Genomic DNA, 23,087 nt, shown 5'->3' with positions numbered 1-23,087 from the left:
GTGTGCTTTTGTGGAATTTTTCATCTTAGATGCTAGCAAAATCCACTAACTCCATTAAAAAAAAAAAAAAAAAAAAAGGAAGCTATGTACAAAATAGAAAGCTGCTAATTGTAGAACTCTAAAATATTCACAGAAATGGCTACTAAAAAATGAAAACTTTTCGAATGATGTTCATTTAATGTTGGACCAATTTGCAGTGTACAATATATTATTCTTATTTTTTCTTTGTGAGAATGGTAGAATGGCCTTCTCTCTATGTCTAGGAAAAGAGTCTAAACCTGTACAAATACAATGCTGAACAACTGGTGGAAGCTTGTGGTGGACCTCGGGCCAGGTGCCACTAACTCATAAGGCACCTTTGTGTAAATTAGATAAAAAGGTGCCCCTTGCAGCCTTGTGCCGTGATGATTTCCTCACCATGAAGTTGCTTACAGGCACCCCTACGACACCTGGTAAAGGCTGGTCAAATGCAGGCTACCAGCCAGCCTTTCCTCTTAGATAAGCTCAAAAAAAAAAAAAAAAAAAAAATTCTTAACATGCTGCATAATGATATTTCTTTTGGCATGGCTAACAGATGAAAAACCTAAAGAGCAAATTATTTCCTGTAGAATTTATTAACATTGCTTTTGTTATAATTAACTTTATTCAAAGAAATGGCAAATTAAACTACTATAAGTTGGCTCTGATCAACAAATATCCATCTCCATTATGCAATTTATCCATTTATATAAGAGTTGGAGAGGAGTTCCACACAATGTAGACAAAAAGGAATTGGATTATTTTGCCTGAAGAGTAAAGATTTTCCTTGGATATCCTGCCAAAAGAACCTGCCAGATGTTTTCCATCTTCTCTGAGCACAGAACAAAAGTAAACTGGCTTAAGCTACATAGATATTTCAACTCTGAAAAGAATTTCCTAGCAAAGAGAATAATAAAATTAGTTTAGAAGAGAACTTTTTTCCCCCAAGGTAGATAGAACCTTAAAAGTAAGATTAAAGATTTTATTGCCTCACATTTTATTTTTCTATTTTTATTTAATTTTTTAATGTTTATTTACTTTTGAGAGAGAGAAAGAGAGAGAGTGAGTGGGGGAAGGGCAGAGAGAGAGGGAGACACAAAATCCGAAGCAGGCTCTAGGCCCTAAGCTCTCAGCACAGAGCCCAACACGGGGCTCAAACCCACAAACCCTGAGACCATGACCTGAGCCAAAGTCAGAATCTTAACCAACTGAGCCACTCAGGCACCCCTATTGCCTCACACTTTAAAATCCAGTTTTTACTTTACTTTGGAAATAAAAGGATAACTTGTAAATAAAAATTAGCATTTTTAACTGCAAGAAAAATTAATAAAGGTATGTAGAATAGGAGGGCCTCACATAATCATTTTTTGTTGCAGGAGATCTAATTTTTGCATGGGACAATACCCTTGCTTGTCTAGATAGTTAAGGGTGGATGAAGGGTAGTCTGTAGAAAAGGTCAGGAGACTAGAGAGCTTCATATACCAAACTTTTGTCATCATAGTTGATGGAAATAATTGATTACTAAATAAAAAACAAGAGGGGAACATATACAATGCATTGTTTGAGTTAAGAAATCCAAAACAATGTTCTTACTTTGCAAGCACTGGGCTTAGAAAACAGGAAAACTGGGGTCCTAACCAGCTGTGTGACACCAGATAATTTATATTCACTCTCCAACCCTCAGTGTTCTCATCTGTAACATATGTGGTTGCACTAGTTACTAAAGTTCCTTCCAGCCCTAATATTTTTGGTCAGGATTCCCTACATTCTTTACCTTTAAGACATCAGAGTTCTCAAATTTTGGTATGCTTCAAACTCACCTTGGAACTTGCTCAAAGTGCATATTCCACCCCCAGATTTTGGGCCCTTCTCTCAGACATTCTGGTTAAACAGGTAGAGTCCACAGAATCTTTTTCACACACTCTCTCCATGGTGAGATTGCAGGAAAATCAAGGAATACATTCAAGAAACATTCAAACGAAAACTAACTTTCTGAAGGACAGAGGACATGACATATATTGGGTAAACTAGCAGAATGCCTGGAAAAGAGTAGGTCCCACCGAATGTGGATTTAATCAACTGTTTTCATTAAAAGATTCATATTTGTGATATTAATTGATCTCCATGATTATCAAATTCTCTAAGAGAAAGAAGGGGTATTTCTAACAGAGGGAAAATTGTTTATATAAAGATCCTCGGTAGCCACAAAGTGATGTAGAAGTGCTTTGTAGGTCAGCAAATTAAAAAAAGAAAAATCATAGCTTCTCTTCAATATCGCACTTCTCCAATCCTCAATGTAAAGGAAAAAATTGAATTCTGCACTTGTATGCATTTTACTAAGTGCCATAATGACAGGATGCTCTTTTTATTCTGAAAAAGGAGTAACTCTTTCCATTAAAGTGCTAGAGAATCAAGCTGTCACTTCAACCCACAGCAGCTGTCTCTTGCACCACCTCTGCCACATGTCACCCTTCCTCTGTGGGGTTTGATTCTGTTACTGGATCCGGGGGAGTATGCCTCACTGCACAGCTTGTAACATCAGTCTCCGTGCCTTCGAGTCTCCGATTCTTTCTCATTTCCCCTCATGTATATTAATACAGAGATTAGTTTCACTTTTTTCTTGAATAGCTAATCACTTGGCAGCCAACATCCTACTCTGGCATTGCAGGTCAAACCAGCTGAAAAGGACAGTGACTTCAAACTGGAAAATATAATGCTTAGTGAAAACTGTACCCAGGACAGGACCTCAGACTTGTCACCCAGACATGAAAGATTTATTTTCAATTACAAATCCAAGCTTAATATGAGGGCACCCTGGGGGAGATTCAGATCACTGCTTCTTCTAAATTGACCTTCTACTTGTTTCAATATTTCCTTCACTATTGAACAGCATTCCATGACCCTCTGAGCTGAAGATCCATATTAGCTACTGTAGGAATTGCTGGTCTAGGAAGACTTTTGAAAAATTCCTCCAACTGAAGGCCAAGTTACATGAGTAATTTTCTCCTTGGTGAGCTTTCACAGATTAACACAGCAATAGATTTGGGGCTTCAGACCATACTTCCGATGGATTGCAGGGGCTAATAGCCCTGTGTTACTTATGCTCAAGTACAAACCCAAAAGTTATTCCAATTTTCAAGATTAGGTGGATTTATTGTTAACATCTAAGTAACACCTATCATATATCCCTTTGGCGTTAGTAAATGAGATTACACAAGGCTAGCTGCTGGTGCTGCTACATTGGTCCCTGGAATTGGTTTGCCTCAGGATATTTTGGGTCCCTTCTGGTGCCTTTATGTACATTCAGCAGCTGCTCTCAAAGGCATACCATATGGTCCTAATCTAGGGTTCACAAACTTGCCTTTTAAGAATCACTAATTGAAACTTCTTAGGAAAAGTTAGTTTAAAAAATAAATAAATAAATAAATAAATAAATAAATAAATAACCTTTGTAATTTTAAATTTGGGAGAGTGAGAAATTTGGATTATCATTCAAGTTTTATCAGAGATCTGACTACTGGAAGGTAGTTGAGTGTAATCTTCATATTGTAGCTTCCACTACTTTATATTGTAGATTTTCACTCCAGGTAACCCATATTACTATGTTCTTTCCATAATCTGTATACTTTGAGGCATTAAAATATTTTTAGCTAGGGTGAGTCATAGATTTGTTACTGCCATTGTTTTTGTTTGGTATGTAGTTGTGTGTTTGTGTGTGTGTGTGGTGGTATGTTAATATTTTATATGTGGTGTTGGTGAAATTATTTAGTGTTGTTCCAACACTAGTTGGTAGTGGCTTCAACCTCACTGTATGACACTTTTTCACAAATGAGATACCTTATACTCCAAAATTCAAGAATAAGCTTCAGTTTCTGCTTTTTTGTATTACTAAATATTTTTGTTATTTTTGTAAATGATTTTCATAATCTTAGTTTACCTTTACTAAATTACTTTGGAAATTTAATTAATTTTGCAATTACTAAAAAAAATGTAATTGCTTTATATATGAAAAGAGTATTCAGAAATTTTAACCAAAGGGAAGTCCAACACCCCAAGAGTAGTTAGAGGTTTCTTGCAAAAATACTATTTTTATTGTTTCAAGGAGAAGTAACCATGTGCTCGAAGATGATAAGGACATGTCAAAATGACACAGGGGCCAGCTTGGAGGGAATCCTACTGGCCAAATAAGGAACAATTTAAGTATAAAAGTAAATGATAAAAGATTCAAACTCCTAGAATAAAATAAAAACGCATGAGTCCATTACAATACAAATAAATGAGTGAAAACAAAGTACAGAGAAGGGAAGGCCTTTTTCTTGCTGCCAATTCCAACTAACAATAAAATAAATGATGAAATTAATATTTGTTTCAGATAAGAATCATAAACAGATGCCAGTTAGTGGATGACAGTGTGATGAGAAACAAGATATTTACATAGTATCAATATAGTCTGCCTACCTTATATTTATTAACTGTGAAGGGAAAAAATGTAACTTAATAGTGAAAAAACATGGAAAATTACCACCTTAACCAAGTGGTCATGAGACAAATCAACATTGTGTGCCTGTTGTTTTGATGAACTGAGATAAACACACCGTTACTTCCATGGACCTTCTGTCAAAAATTGATAACCTGAGGAAATATAATCAGGAAGAAACATCAGATAAATCTTAATTGAAGAACATTCTACATAATAACTGATCTGATCTGTATTCTTTAAAAAATTTCAAGGTTAAGAAAAACAAAGAAAGACCAACAAATTGTTCAAAATTAAGGAGATTAAGTAGAAAACTAAATTCAGCATGTGATTCTAGATTTGATGGTGTGAGGGGGAGTGAGAACTAGTGGTAGGAAGGAAGGAAGGAAGGTAGGAAAGAAGATGTTAATATGTGGGAAATCTGGGTGATGAATACATGGTAAATTTGTGTACTATTTTTTGAAATGTTTGGTAATATTGAAAGTTTTCAAAAATAAAAAAAAATTTAAATTGGTAAATCAGGGTAGCTTTTAGTAGAGAAGAATACAATGGAAGCAGCATTAAAGATTATCAAATTTTATTAGTCATACCTTAGGACAATATTATCTTCTCAAAAACTCCTACTATAGTAGAAACAAAATACATAAAACAATCTGGTTTGGTTAACATTCATATGAAATTAGTTAAATTGTCTTAAGTTAGTTAAGTTTATTCATTACCAGACATTTATTCATTACCCAGACCTTATCTCCTACCTTTCTTTCTTTCTTTTTTTTTTTTTTTTAATTAATTGTATCTTTCTCAGAGGTCAGCTAGTGTGGGATTGAAGAACACAGCACCCCTCCGTCTCTCTCAGGTCTCAGCTATGTGCAGTTGAATACTGTTGCCTGTTTTATAATAGTCAAAATTACTAAAAAAATCACTTATCTTTTTTTTTCTGCTATTTTCTTCTACATAAAAAAATGTACTACTAATATGTTTCAGCAATTTTGCTGACTATTCTAAAATAATGAGTGATCAGCAAATCAAGATGCCACGTGTTCTATTTAGTCATCATCACAGTATTTTGGCTTATGAAACTGTTCTCATTACAATTCAACCCAATTATATGTTTGAGTTGAATTCGAAGGATGTATCTACAATGCATACAAACATGCTTTCTATGCTTAATAGGATTCCCTAAATGTGTTTATGTCACAACAAATATCCTTACGACCTGACTAGAATTTAGAGGGCAACATATGTATCGTCAGTTGTCTTGCCAACCACAGCCCGTAGAACAATTTTAATACCTCTGTGACAGAAAACAGACTGGTGGTTGTCAGAGGGAAGTGGGGTTGGGAGTTGGGCAAAATGGGTGAAGGGGATCAAAATAAATAAATAAAATATAGTTATAAAATATAAATAGGTCATATTGGGATATAATGTACAGCACAGGGAATATAGAAAATAATACTGTAGTAGCTTTGTATAGTGGTGAGTGATAACTAGATTTACTGAACTGATTATTTTGTAATGTATACAGAAGTTGAATCACTATGTTGTATGCCTGAAACTAATATAATATTGTATGGCAATTATACTTCAATAAAATAAAAAATAAAATAAAATAAAAACCTCTGGTTAATTTAACCTTATTGTCTATATACATACATTTAACTTTTTTGTAATTGAAATTTGTTTTTCTTTTCTTAATTTTTTTGAATGTTTTTTATTTATTTTGAGAGAGAGAGAGATCTCAAACAGGGCAGGGGAAGAGAGAGAGAGGGAGAGAGAGAATCCCAAGCAGGCTCCGTGCTGTCAGCATAGAGCCCAACACAGGGATCAATCCCACAAACCATGAGATCACAATGTGAGCCGAAATCAAGAATCTGACGCATAACTGACTCAGCCACCCAGGCACCCCAAATTTTTTTTTCTTTTTAATCCTTTTGAAGTTCATATTTTTTCAATCAAAATGGAAAAAAAAAATTAATTAAACAGGTGAAAATGAGGAAAATGTCAAATTAGTTAATTAAAACCAAAGCAGTTTTAACTAACATATATTAAGCCCTCCTGTGTGTCAAGACATTATCTTTTAATAATGATAACTCTGTAGGGTAGGTACTACTATTAATATTATCTGTTAGGAAACTGAGGCACAGAGGGGCTGACTAACTTACCCAGCAACTTGCTTGTACATCAAAGTTGTCCTATTAAAGCCTTGTGCTTTTTTCACAACACTAACTATTGAGAGAATCTCAAATGCCTTTCTAACTTTATGTCCTTGGGACGGTAATCTGAGTCAATATCGGGGCCAGTTTGCTGGTTGGCATGTCCTCTTCTTCCATCAGGAGGTCTCTACCCAGTATGGCTCTACTTTTCCCCCTTTAATGTTGCTACCATCCACTCTATATTTAAGAGCAATTTCCAAACAGATTGGCTGCTGAGAGGTTCCTAACTTCTCACTTCAGTGCTGCCATCAAAGAAAGATACATAGACCTTTTCTGTTTGGAAAGAATTTAATTGTTGGTCTCCATATTATAACAGAATTATAACATGTTAATTCCTGCCTTCATTCAGAAAACATGTACAGAATGGCCATTTGGGGGCAGGTACAAAGGAGCATCCAGTTCAGAGGAAATAAAAAAGATGAACAAATTGTAAATACAAATGATAAATTACAAAATACACACACACATTATAACAAGACCAAAATATGCATTAGACAGATAGTTGGAATATTCTTATAGTCTTTACAGTTCCTGAAGCTATATAGTTCTGAACTATATATATAGGTGTTGAAGATTTTTCTTATATGGCAGCCATTGTGTCTCCTTGAATGTCCTGCTTTGAAGTAAATTATGCTTTTAAGTCATTAGACACATTCCTGCATAATCAGAACAGTTAGAAATTAACGATGTGATTTCTTTCCTCTAAATAGCTTTTTTAGAAGGGAGAGTCCTTTTTCACTTCTTTGTGAGAACAGTTATTCAGAAAGGATGGGAATTTTATCAGTTTTGGTACTAGGTCTGTTGTCCAGATTCAAATAGCCAGAAAATGCACAAAGCCTAACTTCAAGGAGTGTTGCATAAGCATTTCTTGACATGGAGACCAAGAACTGTGAACATTAATAGTCTCAGGTTGGGGTGAAGAATAGAGGTGATGGCATGGGATCAGGAACTGAGTGTTACCTTTTCCCTGGTATCTTGGGCTATCCTTGAGATGGGAATAGTGTACACAATTCAGAGCCAAGCAAACCAGAACCTTTGTTTCTTCATTACTATTTATGGGGGAAAGAGTCACAAATGTTACCATTGACTGTAATATAGACAGACCAAACTCACCTGTTTACCTTGGAGATGGCAAACATATGGGAAATTTGAAGATTGAAAAATAGAGAGACATCTACAGGTGTCTTATTTCCAGACATCTGCTGGCGGTCACCTTCACCTTTTCCATCTCAGCTGTCAGCAATCAAGAGATGTGGCCAGTAATTCAGTTTGCTTTTCCCAAACATGAGCCATTAAAAAGCAAATTACCTCACAATAAAAAAAATAGGTAGATGATAGATGATGATGATTAGATAGATAGATAGATAGATAGTAAATGTACCAAGATATAAAGTTTGGAAATACCACCAAGTTATTTGATATTAAGATATCACCCATTTCAGAGCAAGTTTTTTCTGGAGGATACATACAAAAAGGGAATTATTTTGACTTTGTCTTTTATTGCTTTCTAAGAAAAATTTAGATGATAGCTCTCAAAAGAACACATTAGCAGGGAAGTTAAGCTCGAGGTGATGAGTAATTAATAATATTATGTGTATTCTTTTTCCCTACACAGACCCCAAATTGTCCAATTTGGGGAATTTTAAACCATCATATTTTAAACAATCCTGACTCAAAGAGAAATTGAGGAGAAACTGTCCAATATGTGTTAACATAAGGGTTTTATTTGATATAACAATGTCCACCATTAGAACAGAATATTTTTCAAAAGTGAGTCTGGTGACAGAATGCAAGGTAGACTTGTTTGCTGAAAGTTTGGAGGTTGAATGACTAGCTCAAAGAATTTCATGAGTCTAAGAAAGAAAGAGGAGGAACTAGAGTAAGTCAGGAACAGGAGTGAAAAGCAAGAAATAGAGACAGAGTACAGAGGAAGAACAGACTGGATTTGGCAGCTAAGAAGACAGGGAAAGTTAGTACATGGGATTTTCAGTCGGATTTTTAGTTGGGAGGTTTTGAGATATTAATCCTACTGTTTTAAATCCTTTTATGTTTAAGATGCAAAATCCTTAATGAGTTATTTTTCTGATCTATATTCCCAAGTCCCTAGAAGGATGCCTCGCTATCATTCAAAGTCTCATGTCTTGAAGGCAGGCTCTTGAATGCTCAGTATGGCCTCTATTTTGAAGTTCTTATCAATTTGACTCAAAGACCAACCACAACCGTCTGTATCCAGGCAACAGCATTGATAAACAGACAAGATTTCTTTCTTACTTTTTTATAGCACGAACACATACTGAGGACTCCTATATATATATATATATATATATATATATATGTATATATATATACATATATATACATATATATATATTTAACACTGTCAGATATCAAACACTATAAGCATAGGCATTCAGATTTGCCCTTCTGCCCTTAAAAAAGAAAGCATAACTACAACATAGAATCACTAACATCTTATTTTTTTAAGTTTATTTATTTATACAAATTTGTAAACAGAAAGAGAGAACACAAGCAGGGGGTGGGGGGCGGGGGTGGTCAGAGAGAAAGAGAGGCACAGAGTCTGAAGCAGGCTCCAGGCTCTCATCTGTCAGCACAGAGCCTGACCCAGGGCTCTGACCCCCAAACTGTGAGATCATGACCTGATCCAAAGTCGGATGCTTAACCAACTAAGCCACCTAGGCGCCCCTAGAATCACTGACATCTTAATTTCTGAAAATCTAGATGTCATCTCAGATGTAAACAGTCTGCATTTTTGCTACTCTCAGTGTCCTCCTTGAATATGTTTAGATCTTTTTTACTGAGAAGCACCCTGCTTTCCTTTTGTTTTACATTCGAAATATGTTGTCTCTACAGTTATACTGTAAGCGACCTGAATATAGATCGGGTCAACCAAGAAGCTGCAGGGCTGCTGCCAGACAGCTTAACTCAGCTTCTCTCCTACTCTCTCAGGTCTGTCTGAATTTGGTGGGCATCAGTAGCCCAAGCCAACAGCTGGTTACAGCCATTATCTGTTTTTATTTATTTCTCCCTTGCCAATTTATTTTATGCCTGATCTGATTTTTCCATTCCAAGGGCCTGTGGACCCATGTTCAGTTTGCTTGGTTTCTAACACCTGAAAGTAATCCTAGTTGCCAGATCAGGTAAACATCAAACCCTGCTCAGTAAATTTAATCAGATCAGTAAAACTAGTAGTCCAGGTAGTAAAAACAATGATTGGAGAAGTTTTTTGTTTTTTGTTTTTTGTTTTTTTTTTAGTAGGACTAATTTTTAGGTGGGGAAAAAAAGGCATTAAATAAATTCTATTTGAACACATAGTTGGTGAGAATTCTAGTGTGTACATGAGCCACTGAAACAATTCTTGGCATACTTGTAATTATGAATTTGAAAAGTTTACCTTAAGTTTAAATGTAATAATGTTTTCAGGTTTTATACTCATGAGTCAAGTAAATTAAATAGGTAAATATTGTTTTCTGGAGAATTCTGTTGCTATCTCCCCCAAAAAGAAGAAGAACTTGTAATCATTATTGTTCTATATTACAAAATAATGTGTAATTGTGTTAGGACAATAATTAGTCATACATTCTAGGAGCTTACAATTGAAAGCCAGGAAAGGCCTGATAAATTGAATGACTATAAAGAATGACTTAAGTGACATTAAGGGAAAAACCTTCTCGAAAGTAATCAGGAAGGTAAGGAACACTGGGATCTTTGCAAAACTGAGTTCTGCCATGGCTGGCCTGTAGTTGAGAAGTCCAATGTAAAATTCCAAGTAGAGTGATCTGAAATGATTCTGCTGTTAAGGACACAGCAGCTAAGTCAATTTTAAAAAGAACTTTAAATGACACTTCACTGGATAGCAAAGTATAAAGAATACTGCCAATGCAAATCACTTGGGTAATTAGCGAACTGTGTCTCTTTTGAGGCAGCGATTTACTTAACTTTCCTCATTTATTGCTCTTGGCTGAGCCACAAACTCTTGTTTGAATATAGCATCAGAAATCAAAGAATTCATAAAAGCATGTAGTATTACTTTATCAGGTCTAAAGAGATATGATTTTGATTGGCTGGCTGACCTTAATAAAGGCAGTAGGTATTATTTTTTCCTAATTCATGCTAATGATCAGTTGCTTTTAGTTAGAGGATGATAGATGATTGATAGATAGAGAGATAGAGAGATAGATAGATGATAGATAGATATAGATAAACTACAGCATACACATGAAATAAAAATTAATAGTAAAGGAAATTCTGTAATGAAAGGTAAAAATGAAGTTTGACAGAGTAGCTTGGGCATTCCAAGCCTAGGACCACAATCTTTTATCTGATGATTTACTCCATTTTCCATGCTATGACTTAACAGTGCAACTTTGGAATTGAATTGACTTTATTTTATTTTTTCTTGATGATGCTATAAGATTTCACTAAATCATATATAAATTAGAACTTGCTTTTTGGCCAATTGACATGCTTTTACAAGTATTATGATATAAACACAAAATTACTTGACCAACTTACCAGAGTCCTTAAAATGATGCTACTAAAACTGGAATTATAGAGGCCCTATATTTTAGTTAAGTTAGAGATAATAATATTATTACTATGGTTCTCTACATGCTACATATTAAGTTATGATTATTTTATTAGGAAGTCAATTTTGTATGAATATAGAGATTTATTTGAATAATACTGGAATTATTCAATATTATTTCAAAAGGAATTAAATACAAATCCTGGGGTTTATGCTGAGTGGCATAAGCTATATTCAGAAATCTAATTTCTATCTGGATATAAAATTATAGGTAATAAACTACCTAGAGTGTACTCCCATTCTCTCATTCATTTATTCTGTCTCTCTCTTTCACACACACACACACACACACACACACACACACACCCTTATTATATCCTTCAAGAGTCACTTTATCCTTCAAGAGTCACTTGTATCTAGTGCATAGTAATCCTTTCATAAGGTTGTGTTCAGAGTTCACACATCAGTCCATGTTTATAGAAAAAAAGGTGTAACAGACCCGTTCAGGAACTTAAACTAATGGTTCTATCTTATACCAAAATTTACTTAATAGCAAATAAAGTTAAAAGAGCTGTTTGCCATGTTTTGTTTTGTATTTTAATATGCTCTCATTTATATGACCTTTGAATATTCAAAAGTGCTTTTATGTTAAGAAGATACCATGAAGATTTCCTTAAATTGTTATGTATATTTAATAAAAAAGTAATGAGTATGTCCAGAAAGATATATTTATTTGAATCCTATTTTTTAAAAATTAACCTCTGTATCAAGGGTGATTGGTTTTGTGGTTACACACACACGCACACACATACACACACACACGTGCACACACGTGAACACATATGCTCGCATAATGGACTAGAGATTGTGTTTTTGTTTCTTAAATTTTTTGGTCTTATAGAAAAAGAATGACTAATCAACATTAACTCATATTTTTTTTTGCAAAACTATTCAAAAAGATTTGTCTTCATCTATTGCTTCCTACAGTGATCCTAAGAATTTCCTGTCCCTTTATTCATTTTGGGTATGGATTGATTCACTTAACTGATAGGTACTGTTATCACAGTCTGGTTTTCACAAGTATCACTGACTTCCTGACTTATAAATAAAAGTCAGGTATAAATGTCAGTTATAAAATAAAGGTATATTTCACATTGAACAAAGTAATTTTTACTTTTTTTTATGTTGAGTTCCTCTAATGGGTCTGCAATAAGGGAATATATCTAATTAAAAAGATGAGTTCTATACACTTGGTGAGATTGGAAATTATATCCCTAAATATAATCAATTTATGTGTAATATATCTCTAAATATTTCCTACACAATATGTGAATAATCTATAAAATGGAATCTTTTATGAATTACTTTATACTTTTTCATTTATAGCAAATGTGGAAATATATTAGAGAGTAGATATTTGTTTTACAAGTTGTAATAAACATAATATAAAAGCTATTAAGTCGGTGAAATGAGTGAATATGTTTAAAGTATTATTAAAGTACTATCTTTGACTCCTCTCTAAAACTTTCATATATAAAGAAAGTTACTCAGCCAGCTGTTACAGCCACAATATCTTTTCTATCCCCCTTTTTCAATGGTCTTTGCCAATCTGTGAATTCAGATCCCTATAAACTTTCTTCTACCTCCTTTCTTTGTATTATGCAATATATATTCCTCTTCATTATCAGATTTACTGTTAAGCAGAGCTTTAAACATTCTAGATATATGAGTCTGAACTTTTTAAAAACCTCCAATTATTCTATGTTGTTTTCTAATTGAGCAAATATGCTCGGTTTAGCATTTAAGGTATTCCAAATGTGTTCTCAAATTACCTCTAACACACTGATTCATTCTTTTCCTTTAAAGATTATATTTTAGTGCTCGCTTCGGCAGCACATATACTAAAGATTATATTTTATTTTATTTTGAGAGAGAGAGAGAGTGAGTGCAAGTAGGGGAGGGGCAGAAAGAGACAGAAAGAGAGAATATTAAGTAGACTCTATGTTCAACATAGAGCCCAGCATGGGGCTCAATCTCAGGACACCGAGATCATGACTGGAGTCGAAATCAAGAGTCGGACACTTAACTGACTGAGCTACCCAGGCGCCCCAACACAGTGATTATTTCTTAAACATGGACCATCATTGATAAAAATGTGCATATATATCTACATGCAAAGAGTTGCATATAATTTTATGCACAAGTCTTAGAAAAATACCCGTGCTCATCACCCTCACATCCTGCCCCTGTGCTACACATTCCTTAAATTCCAACCATGTTAGATCATGAGCAACTTGAGGACTGACACAGTGTTTTATGCAAAAGCACATTCTCATATTCCCCATGATACTATCTCAAATATCTCCACCAAGTAACTTGGCCTATAGAATGTCTCCCTTGAGGTTTTTCAGAATGTTTTCATTCTCTTTATCTGCCCCTTGTTACCTATTACCTGGGTAACTTGGGGAGGATAAATGTCACTTTTCAGATTTCAGTGTCTACTATTCTTCCTCAAGTATATTCTTCTATTCTGGTGGGAAATAATTTTTTACTAAAGAATTTGTACTGTACTCACCTTGATGAATACAAGCTTTAATTGTATTTTTTAATGTTTATTTATTATTAAAAAATAGAGAGAGTCAGAGCGCGAGCAGGGGAGAGGTAGAAGGAGAAGGAGACACAGAATCTGAAGCAGGCTCCAGGCTCTGAGCTGTCAGCACAGACCCCGACGTGGGGCTCGAACTCACAAACCACAAGATCATGACCTGAGCTGAAGTCGGACGCTTAACCAACCGAGCCACCCAGGCGCCCCAAGCTTTAATTGTATTTTTTTTTAATTTTTTTTAACGTTTATTTATTTTTGAGACAGAGAGAGACAAAGCATGAACGGGGGAGGGGCAGAGAGAGAGGGAGACACAGAATTGGAAGCAGGCTCCAGGCTCTGAGCCATCAGCCCAGAGCCCGACGCGGGGCTCGAACTCACGGACCGCGAGATCGTGACCTGAGCCGAAGTCGGACGCCCAACCTACTGAGCCACCCAGGCGCCCCTCTTTAATTGTATTTTAATTGAATGTCTGTTTGATTCATGTCAACTCAAAAAGGTGATCTAAGGTATTCTTTTATTTCAATCTTCCAGGTTTCTTAAGCACAGGGGATCAGGCTGCAAAAGGAAACTATGGACTCCTTGACCTCATACAGGCTTTAAGATGGACTAGTGAGAACATTGGATTCTTTGGTGGTGACCCCTTAAGAATCACTGTTTTTGGATCTGGCGCTGGGGGTTCATGTGTCAATCTGCTGACTTTATCCCATTATTCTGAAGGTAACCGTTGGAGCAATTCAACCAAAGGTATTATGCAGGTTGCAAATTTTGACAATTTTGGTGTCTGCATGCTACCACCATCAGTAGTATGTGATGCTCTGTACATATTTCTCTGTTGAAACTGAGTGTTAGGTTGAGCTCAATAACTGTTTAAATTTTTGTTTCTTCAGCTTTTCTATGCATGTTTAAATTTTTGTCAAACTCTTTTCTTTGTCTCCTGTGGAGCTTGGTAAGGATGCCCTTTCAAGCACACTTCAGAATAGTTAGCATTACAGTTACTTTTCTTTCCTCTAAAAGGTGATTTTGGGGAAAATCAAAGATGTTCACAGTTCTGTCATCTCTGTTTATTCAGTAATCAAAAATCAAAGACAGGTGTTTTTTTTTTTTTTAAATGCAAGGATTGTGTATTATCTATTTTCAAGACAATAGGCATTTAAAACCCTTCACCAGTAGGAAGATAAGGAAGCAGTCACAAGCTGGTTTGTCTGGAAACAAGGTTTTCACTTGTTGTCTGAATAGAGAATGGATGTTTGATTATTTTGCATGCATGATCCAAAATTGTCAAAGCATCAAGGTCACTAGTAGAGCTTTTCATTAAAAGGAATATTAGGTTTGAATTTGTGCTTTTTCTATTTTCAACCTCCAAAGTGTTTATTTTTTTTCCCTGTAAAGCTTGGCAAAGCAGCTTGGAGCACTGAGGCTGCTTAAACCCATGAAGCATTTTTCTTGTCTCCATTTTCATGCCTTGACACCCTTTTTCCAAAGTGCCTGCCCAAGGCTCATCATGTTGTTTTTTTTTTATGAATTTCCATTTTACCATGAGTTTAATTCACTCATTCTAATTGCATTATTAACTTGAAATATCCACAAGAACAGAAGTGTTTTGTTGGAAAAGACTGCAAAAGCAAATACTTTTTCTCTATTATACATAACAGAGAGGAAGACAGAGCAGGCACATCAACACAGACCATTTTATGTTTTCTGCTTTTTTTATTGTCATTTTATATATATTAAAGAAGTATATACTGTCAAGTGTAATTCATGAAGCATCTTGATCTGTAAGACTGAGTTTTATGATATGGAGCATCAGACATAGAATATGTGTTTTCAGTATCAAAGATACATTGATGTAGAATTTCAAAAGAACAGCCTATCACTAAATGAGTATATATATTTGGAGAATCATATATTTTCATAGACTTAATTTATAGATATAGTTTATGTGACATCTTCTTTATGTTATAGAGTTAATAGAGTTCTGATTTGAGATGACAAAATGACACATATGAGAACATTTCCAAGTGTATAGGGATTTTGGTCTATAATGAAGTGACTTATTTTGAAATAAACTTTGTTGTTATTGTTTTTTCATTGAAGAGATTAGATTGTTCTAGCTGAGGACTATATGAATGCCAATATTTATGTAGGTTAACATTAGACAATCTGTTCAGACTTCTTAGGGTCGTTTGATCTCAAATATTATTTCTTCCTATTTATTCTAAAAGTTTTTCTAAATGTAGAGCAAAAATGGGCACCAAAGCTAATCACCTAGTATAAAACTAACATTTGATAAAGAGATGAACCAATTAGTAAGTTGGCCAGCATTGCTATTCATCAATTGATGATTTAATGAACAGTGGCCAATGTCTATGCCAATAGTTGAAAATATAATATTCCATCACACTCTTCAAGGAAGACTGTCCATGGCAGGGCCAGAGAAATGGACTTATATTTTATTTAGTCCTAAGCCTATCTCTACAAAAAGGCTGCATGATTTTTAGCAGGAGATGCCCAGGAGATACCTTAAAATCATCAAGCTAATTCTATCTCCAGTGCAGACATTGAATTAAAGTCTGTAAACAGCAAGGTTACAGCAATGCTCAGATACTCCTGGTATCTACCAGGAGTCAACCACAACTTATATAAACATAATAAGCATTTTCATTAATGATAAAGTATTTGGTTTTTCTAATACTATCTAGATGGCATATTTCAGACTATAATGAAATATATATTTTTTTCAAATCTTCTTTGGTATATTTAATTAATCTCAATGAGCCCCTGAAATGGGAAACAATCACCAAGTTTATTTTAGTTGTAAAGTTTTTAATTAGTAAAATATTTTTCTGAACAATTTTTAACAAACACATAGCCTATGTAATTTTTAAAAATTATCTGTATTTATATCATTTGCTCTGGCATACTTTGCTCTGATAAACTAAAAATATGTTCATAAAGAAGTCAGAAACCAAAACAAATTTAAATTGGTACTGTTTGATTTTTTGAATATTTTTAGAATTATCTAAGAACACATTATAGACACTTTGAATACATGTACACGTTTGGAGAAAAATCTAGAACTTTGCTTCTAATTCAGACACTGCTTTAACACCTTTTTGAAAAGAATAATTCTTATCTCATTAACACATATGAATAATTGAGCATGTGTTTAAATAACAACTATGCAGGTATTTTTGGAAATTGATAATAAATGTAATTTTTAAAGAAAATAGATAAATTATGTTTTAAAAACAAAAATTTTATTTGAAAATATCTTAATGAGTAGATAAAGTGCATTTGTAAATTTGAATGGGATGCAGCCCTTATCAAACTGCATTTGGGACCATGATTTATAATTCTTAAACGCAATTAAGTAAAAAGCAGTGGACCATGACTTTTTCATCTTTTATGATAAAATATAGCAGTGAGTATTCAACAGTAGAAAAAGTTAAATCACCCCCCACACACACACAAACACACACTGAATCCTTCTTCTGATGGTTTTTTCTTTAACCTAGTGAAAACACTTCAAATGTTATATCTTCTTCTGAAAGATGAATATTCAGCACACTATGTCTGACATGAAGAGCTGGAAAGAGTATGTCTAAAGTGATATTCTGTTCTGTGTGCCTTCTGGGCCATCCCCAGGGTATTAGCAAATTCCCCAGCCCCAGTAGTTGTGTGAGCTCCCAGCAATTCTTTTTTTTAATAAATCTGATTAAAACAAGCATACAGAGCCATTTTGAAAGAAGATACATGCAGCCAAATTGGAAGAAATATTCTCAAAAAAAAAAAAAAAAACAGTACAAATTCTAATGAAGAGTTAAGGGGGAGAAAGCCCACCTGGTTGGCTTTCATAATAACATGGGTGTTTACATGTTGGGTGAAAAAATACTTGGGACTTTTTACCACTAATATTTACATGTTCTCCATCTCTCCTTGCTTATTGCCTCTTTGAGACACTAAACAATTTAGACCTCTTGATCCTTAAAGCAGTTGCCACTCAAAGCATAAGACTTTACCTCTTTGACTCCTTATACCTTGGGGATGTCTTTATGTACCTTCTCTTAAGCAAAAATGTCTCTATCTTCCTGTTTCTTGAGTTGTATATGGGTTTTTATATACACAGCTAAAATATCAGATGTTATTGTTTTACCACAACATTATTCAAAAGTCATCTCAAACTCTGTTGTTTTTCCTATAGGACTTTTTCAACGAGCAATAGCTCAAAGTGGAACAGCCCTTTCCAGCTGGGCTGTTAGTTTCCAACCTGCAAAATATGCTAGAATGTTGGCCACAAAAGTTGGTTGCAATGTTTCAGATACAGTAGAGTTAGTGGAATGCCTACAGAAGAAGCCTTACAAAGAACTTGTTGACCAAGATATTCAACCAGCACGATACCACATAGCCTTTGGACCTGTGATTGATGGTGATGTAATACCAGATGACCCTCAGATATTGATGGAGCAAGGAGAGTTTCTCAACTATGATATAATGTTAGGAGTTAATCAAGGGGAAGGGTTAAAATTTGTTGAAAATATAGTAGATAGTGATGACGGTATATCAGCTAGTGATTTTGACTTTGCTGTTTCCAATTTTGTTGATAATTTATATGGATATCCTGAAGGCAAAGATGTTTTGAGAGAAACCATTAAATTCATGTATACTGACTGGGCTGACCGTCATAACCCTGAAACCAGAAGGAAGACATTATTGGCTTTGTTTACAGACCATCAGTGGGTGGCACCAGCTGTAGCTACAGCAGATCTTCACTCAAACTTTGGTTCACCTACATATTTCTATGCCTTTTACCATCATTGCCAAACAGATCAGGTTCCAGCTTGGGCTGATGCAGCTCATGGAGATGAAGTTCCCTACGTACTAGGAATCCCCATGATTGGACCTACAGAGTTATTTCCTTGCAATTTCTCCAAAAATGATGTGATGCTGAGTGCAGTTGTAATGACATACTGGACAAATTTTGCTAAAACTGGGTATGTACCTAAGTAATAAAGTTACCTATAATTGAATAAAAATATCCTTGTAAGCATTTAAAAATAATACATACTTTGTGTCCAAATGATTTAACTTAATGGATTAATACCAATAATACATTAAGTCTCTTTATTCAAACTTGTATATTGTGCTGTTTCAGAAATCATTGCTTTATTAGCTCTTACTTCTTAGAAGTTTATTAAGAAAGACATACCTCTGGGGAAAAAGAAAGAAAGAAAGACTTATATTTCTGTTGTATTACTCAATAAATAAATTTATTTTATTTTTTAATTACACGGGACTTATTCTTGTTATTTAGTAGTGACAAATATTATTTTATAGTGCTTTCCAATTTAGACTATTGTTTGTCCTTTGATCCTTCCAACTTCTTTTTTAGGTGGGCAGGTCAGGTATCGTTAATCCGTTTTGTAAATAAGGGACTGAGGTGATGAGAGCCTAGCCTCATATAGATATTCATAGCTCTATGATATACATAGCAGTACTAGGACTTACAGCCTCACCTGCCAATTCCAAAACTCAGGTTTTTTCCACTATTCCATGCTGTCCTTGCTAGTTTGCCTATGAGACAATGTGTATGTGTGTGAATTTAAAAACCTTTGGGTAGACAGTAACCCATCTCTAAATGGCCAGAGAGAGCAAGATTGTGAGGCTTACTCGCATTACATCATCATCCATTTAACCTGCCTATGATAGGATCTATATTTCTAAGTTGACCCAAATTGTTATTAAAACACAATCTAAGGCCTTGCTAACTTGCCAAGTTACCTCTTCAATTAGATGTTAAACTAGTGCTATTTTGAATAAGAAAAAACAAAAACAAAAACAACTTTGTTCTCATGAGCGCTTTTGTTCTTCCCCTAGTGACCCAAATCAACCAGTCCCTCAAGACACAAAATTCATCCATACCAAACCCAACCGCTTTGAAGAAGTAGCATGGACCAGATATTCCCAGAAAGATCAACTTTATCTCCATATTGGATTAAAACCAAGAGTTAAAGAACATTATAGAGCCAATAAAGTGAACCTCTGGTTGGAGCTGGTACCTCATCTGCATAATCTCAATGACATTTCTCAGTATACCTCGACAACAACTAAAGTGCCATCAACTGACATCACTTTCAGACCTACGAGAAAGAATTCTGTACCTGTCACATCAGCATTTCCCACTGCCAAGCAGGATGATCCCAAACAACAACCGAGTCCATTTTCAGTCGATCAAAGGGACTACTCCACAGAGCTGAGCGTCACTATTGCAGTTGGAGCATCACTGCTGTTTCTGAACATCCTTGCCTTTGCAGCCCTGTACTACAAAAAGGATAAGAGGAGACATGACGTTCATAGGAGATGCAGCCCTCAGCGTACTACAACCAACGATCTGACCCACGCACAAGAAGAGGAGATCATGTCCCTCCAAATGAAGCACACTGATTTGGATCATGAATGTGAGTCCATCCATCCACATGAGGTGGTTCTTCGGACCGCCTGCCCCCCAGATTACACACTAGCTATGAGGAGGTCACCTGATGATGTTCCCTTAATGACACCCAACACCATTACAATGATTCCCAATACTATACCAGGGATTCAACCCTTACACACATTCAATACATTTACCGGAGGACAGAACAATACTCTGCCCCATCCCCATCCCCACCCCCATTCACATTCAACAACCAGGGTATAGCCAGATAAGAGAAACAAACTCTATTTTTTTGATGGATTGCAGTAAAAGATTACTGAAGATTCCTTGGCTTTCAACCTACAAGACTCTTACTATTTAAATAAGGAGGAATATTATGTGAATATACATATCAAGAACTTTGGGGGTTTTGAAAAAATTAAATTGTACATATATACACAAATCAACTTTAAAAATGAATTTCAATTGCTTGAAGCAATTGTTCTGAATGATACTTTTTCATTCATATTCAAGAATTAATTTTTTGAAGATTTATGTTACATAATGGAATTAGGCATGTGGAACACCAAACAGGAAAGAACTATGTCTGAAATATAAAAAATAAAAATAAAAAAACAACCATGAATATGCACAAGGGACACACCAATGGAATGTCAGATAATTTTCACCAGTTTTTATTTGGAGCTGTTTTATTGTGTAGACCATATTTACATATTTGGATAAGTACACAAAGCACCAGTGCTGTTAATGGCCTTAGCGGAGGCTCATGCTGAAATTTGCCAGTAAGACAAAGTTTAAAGACTGGCAGGTACAACGTTATCACATAAGTGCTGTCAGTATAAAGTTGTGGGGATAAAGGAAACTGGATATTTTTAGCACGATGTGCATGATAATTTATATGCTTGGTGGCTGTGCTGCTGATTAAGCCGTAATTAAAATTCTTCTCATCCCATTGGAGTCTTTAATAGAAGCTTCCTCTATCAATTGGCAGAACCTAAAGAAGATTTGTAAGGGGCAAAAGTAATTAGAAGTAAATAATTCACAGTAGTTTTGATAATAGAAAGAATTAGTTATTAAAGGTATTTGAAGAAACTATAGTTATAGTGGTGAATACTCGCTGATATGAATCCCAGGAAAAAAAACATTCCTGTGTTTTTAATGTTATTTTCATGCCAACCTAAATAATTTATAGAAATACAGCCCTATTTGGACATGTGCTACAGGATCTATAATTTTCTGTGGTTTTTGTTATTCTGTATTTTGTTCCTTTTGGTAAGGTGAAGTGTGTCCAAAGAGTTACTTGCAACAGTCTTTTATGATATGAGGATGCCCCAAATTACCACTCTGATTACAGTTCTCAGTTAATTGATTTACTCATGTTGCATGACAAAATGTTTACTACTAATAATTCAATATACAGTTATGTCCCTCCTCATATCACTTATCTTTCTCACTGAGGTTCATCCACTGGAATTTACTGACGCAATCTCAGTAGAGTACAACATAGATACAGAACCTAGAAGGAGAGTCAACACCTAGAGGATTTTAGTCTTACACGTATGTGTGATTTTAAATGAATACTTTAAGACCACAGGAAACTCTTCATCCCCCTGTTGTTTACCAGTAACAGTATATCACAGACCTTTCCAAATGTTTGTATATGTAATCAGATGTACATTTATATTAAAAAAATTGAGATGGACTTAAAGAGCACATCCTGATAAATACTTTCTCTCTTACCTGTACTATATTTCTATTAGACTAAAGTTATGTGATTTTTTTTTACATTTTTTCAGATGACTAGCAATTTTGATAGTTTGTAAGATAATGCAAAGAACTTTCTCTGACAAACTAACTGCAGTAACAGAAACCTTTCTTTTCAGTTACTCTTTTTCAAGAATGAAAGCTTATTATACAAAAAAAAAATTGTATACTACTTGATGGAAACAACTTTGTACATCTTGGCCATGTCACTGGTCATTGCGTGAAATAAAGATAATCTGGATAATGACTATTAGTCCAATGCTAAGAGACATGATCTTTGCTCATTAAAGAGCTAAAATGTTTATTGCTGTTTTGTCTTTTTTTTAAAAAAAGGAAAAGAAAAGAAAAGAAACATGACTGTCTCAGAGAGTCATTTTTCTAGACCAGTAGGGTTTTTGAAGACATACAGGTAACTTCTACAGGAAACACACCGTGTATTTAAAGGCAAGAGTCATCTAAGATGAAATTGATGAAACTTTATAAGCCCAGGAACTCATGAAAAATATTAGCTTTGTACTTTTAAATACCTCTTATGTGAAAGTGTTGTAGAAATAAAATGTGCCAATTGTTTTCAATTAGAAACACAGGTCCCAATTCTCATTGTCAAGGAAAAGGTCTATTGGAAATAAATGTGCAATATTTCATGGAATGAGAATAGCTAGGTTCATAATATAAGGGTGATTAAGCTATCATAAAGTAATGGATAGGAAGTTATCTTCCTAAGAGAATTTAAAAGTGCTGAGCAAGACATTAAGCTGACACTAAAAGATAAAATCTTTTATATCAAGGAATTTCTTTGCTTGTAATTTCCCCTCCCAATTATTAACTATCAATTAAATGTAGAAATTACTCTATAACTTCAAATAAAAATCCCTGTTAGAAGCAAAAAGTCTTCAAAACCCAGAGCGGTCTACCTGCAGTTTTTGCCTGATGTGGTTATGCTTTTAGGCTGTGAACTGCCAATGTAAACCAAGAAAACGAATTGCTTAGCATCTGAAATATTGCTAATCAGAAACCCGTCTTTTAATACA

The 23,087-nt window shown here is 34.7% G+C and overlaps 1 protein-coding gene across 10 annotated transcripts in view; it reads left to right on the top strand.

The window, feature by feature from the left end:
- NLGN1 (neuroligin 1) overlaps positions 1-22,358 on the top strand; it is an 827,042-nt gene extending 804,684 nt beyond the window's left edge. For 7 of the 10 annotated variants that reach the window (XM_019463200.2, XM_019463199.2, XM_019463198.2 and 4 more), the window contains 3 exons: positions 14,391-14,603; positions 18,061-18,850; positions 19,734-22,358. In XM_019463200.2, the coding sequence (XP_019318745.2) occupies positions 14,391-14,603; positions 18,061-18,850; positions 19,734-20,556 (1,826 nt within the window). In that variant the 3' untranslated portion in view covers positions 20,557-22,358. The remainder of the gene's footprint in view (positions 1-14,390; positions 14,604-18,060; positions 18,851-19,733) is intronic. The other 3 variants (XM_019463201.2, XM_019463206.2, XM_019463204.2) reach the window with 1 other exon arrangement.
- The last annotated feature ends 729 nt before the right edge of the window (positions 22,359-23,087 follow it).

Source organism: Panthera pardus, unplaced genomic scaffold (assembly GCF_024362965.1).
Source record: "Panthera pardus isolate Hobbes unplaced genomic scaffold, ASM2436296v1 HiC_scaffold_16, whole genome shotgun sequence".
Taxonomy (NCBI): Eukaryota; Metazoa; Chordata; class Mammalia; order Carnivora; family Felidae; genus Panthera; species Panthera pardus.
This window is presented reverse-complemented; position numbering and strand designations above follow the sequence as displayed.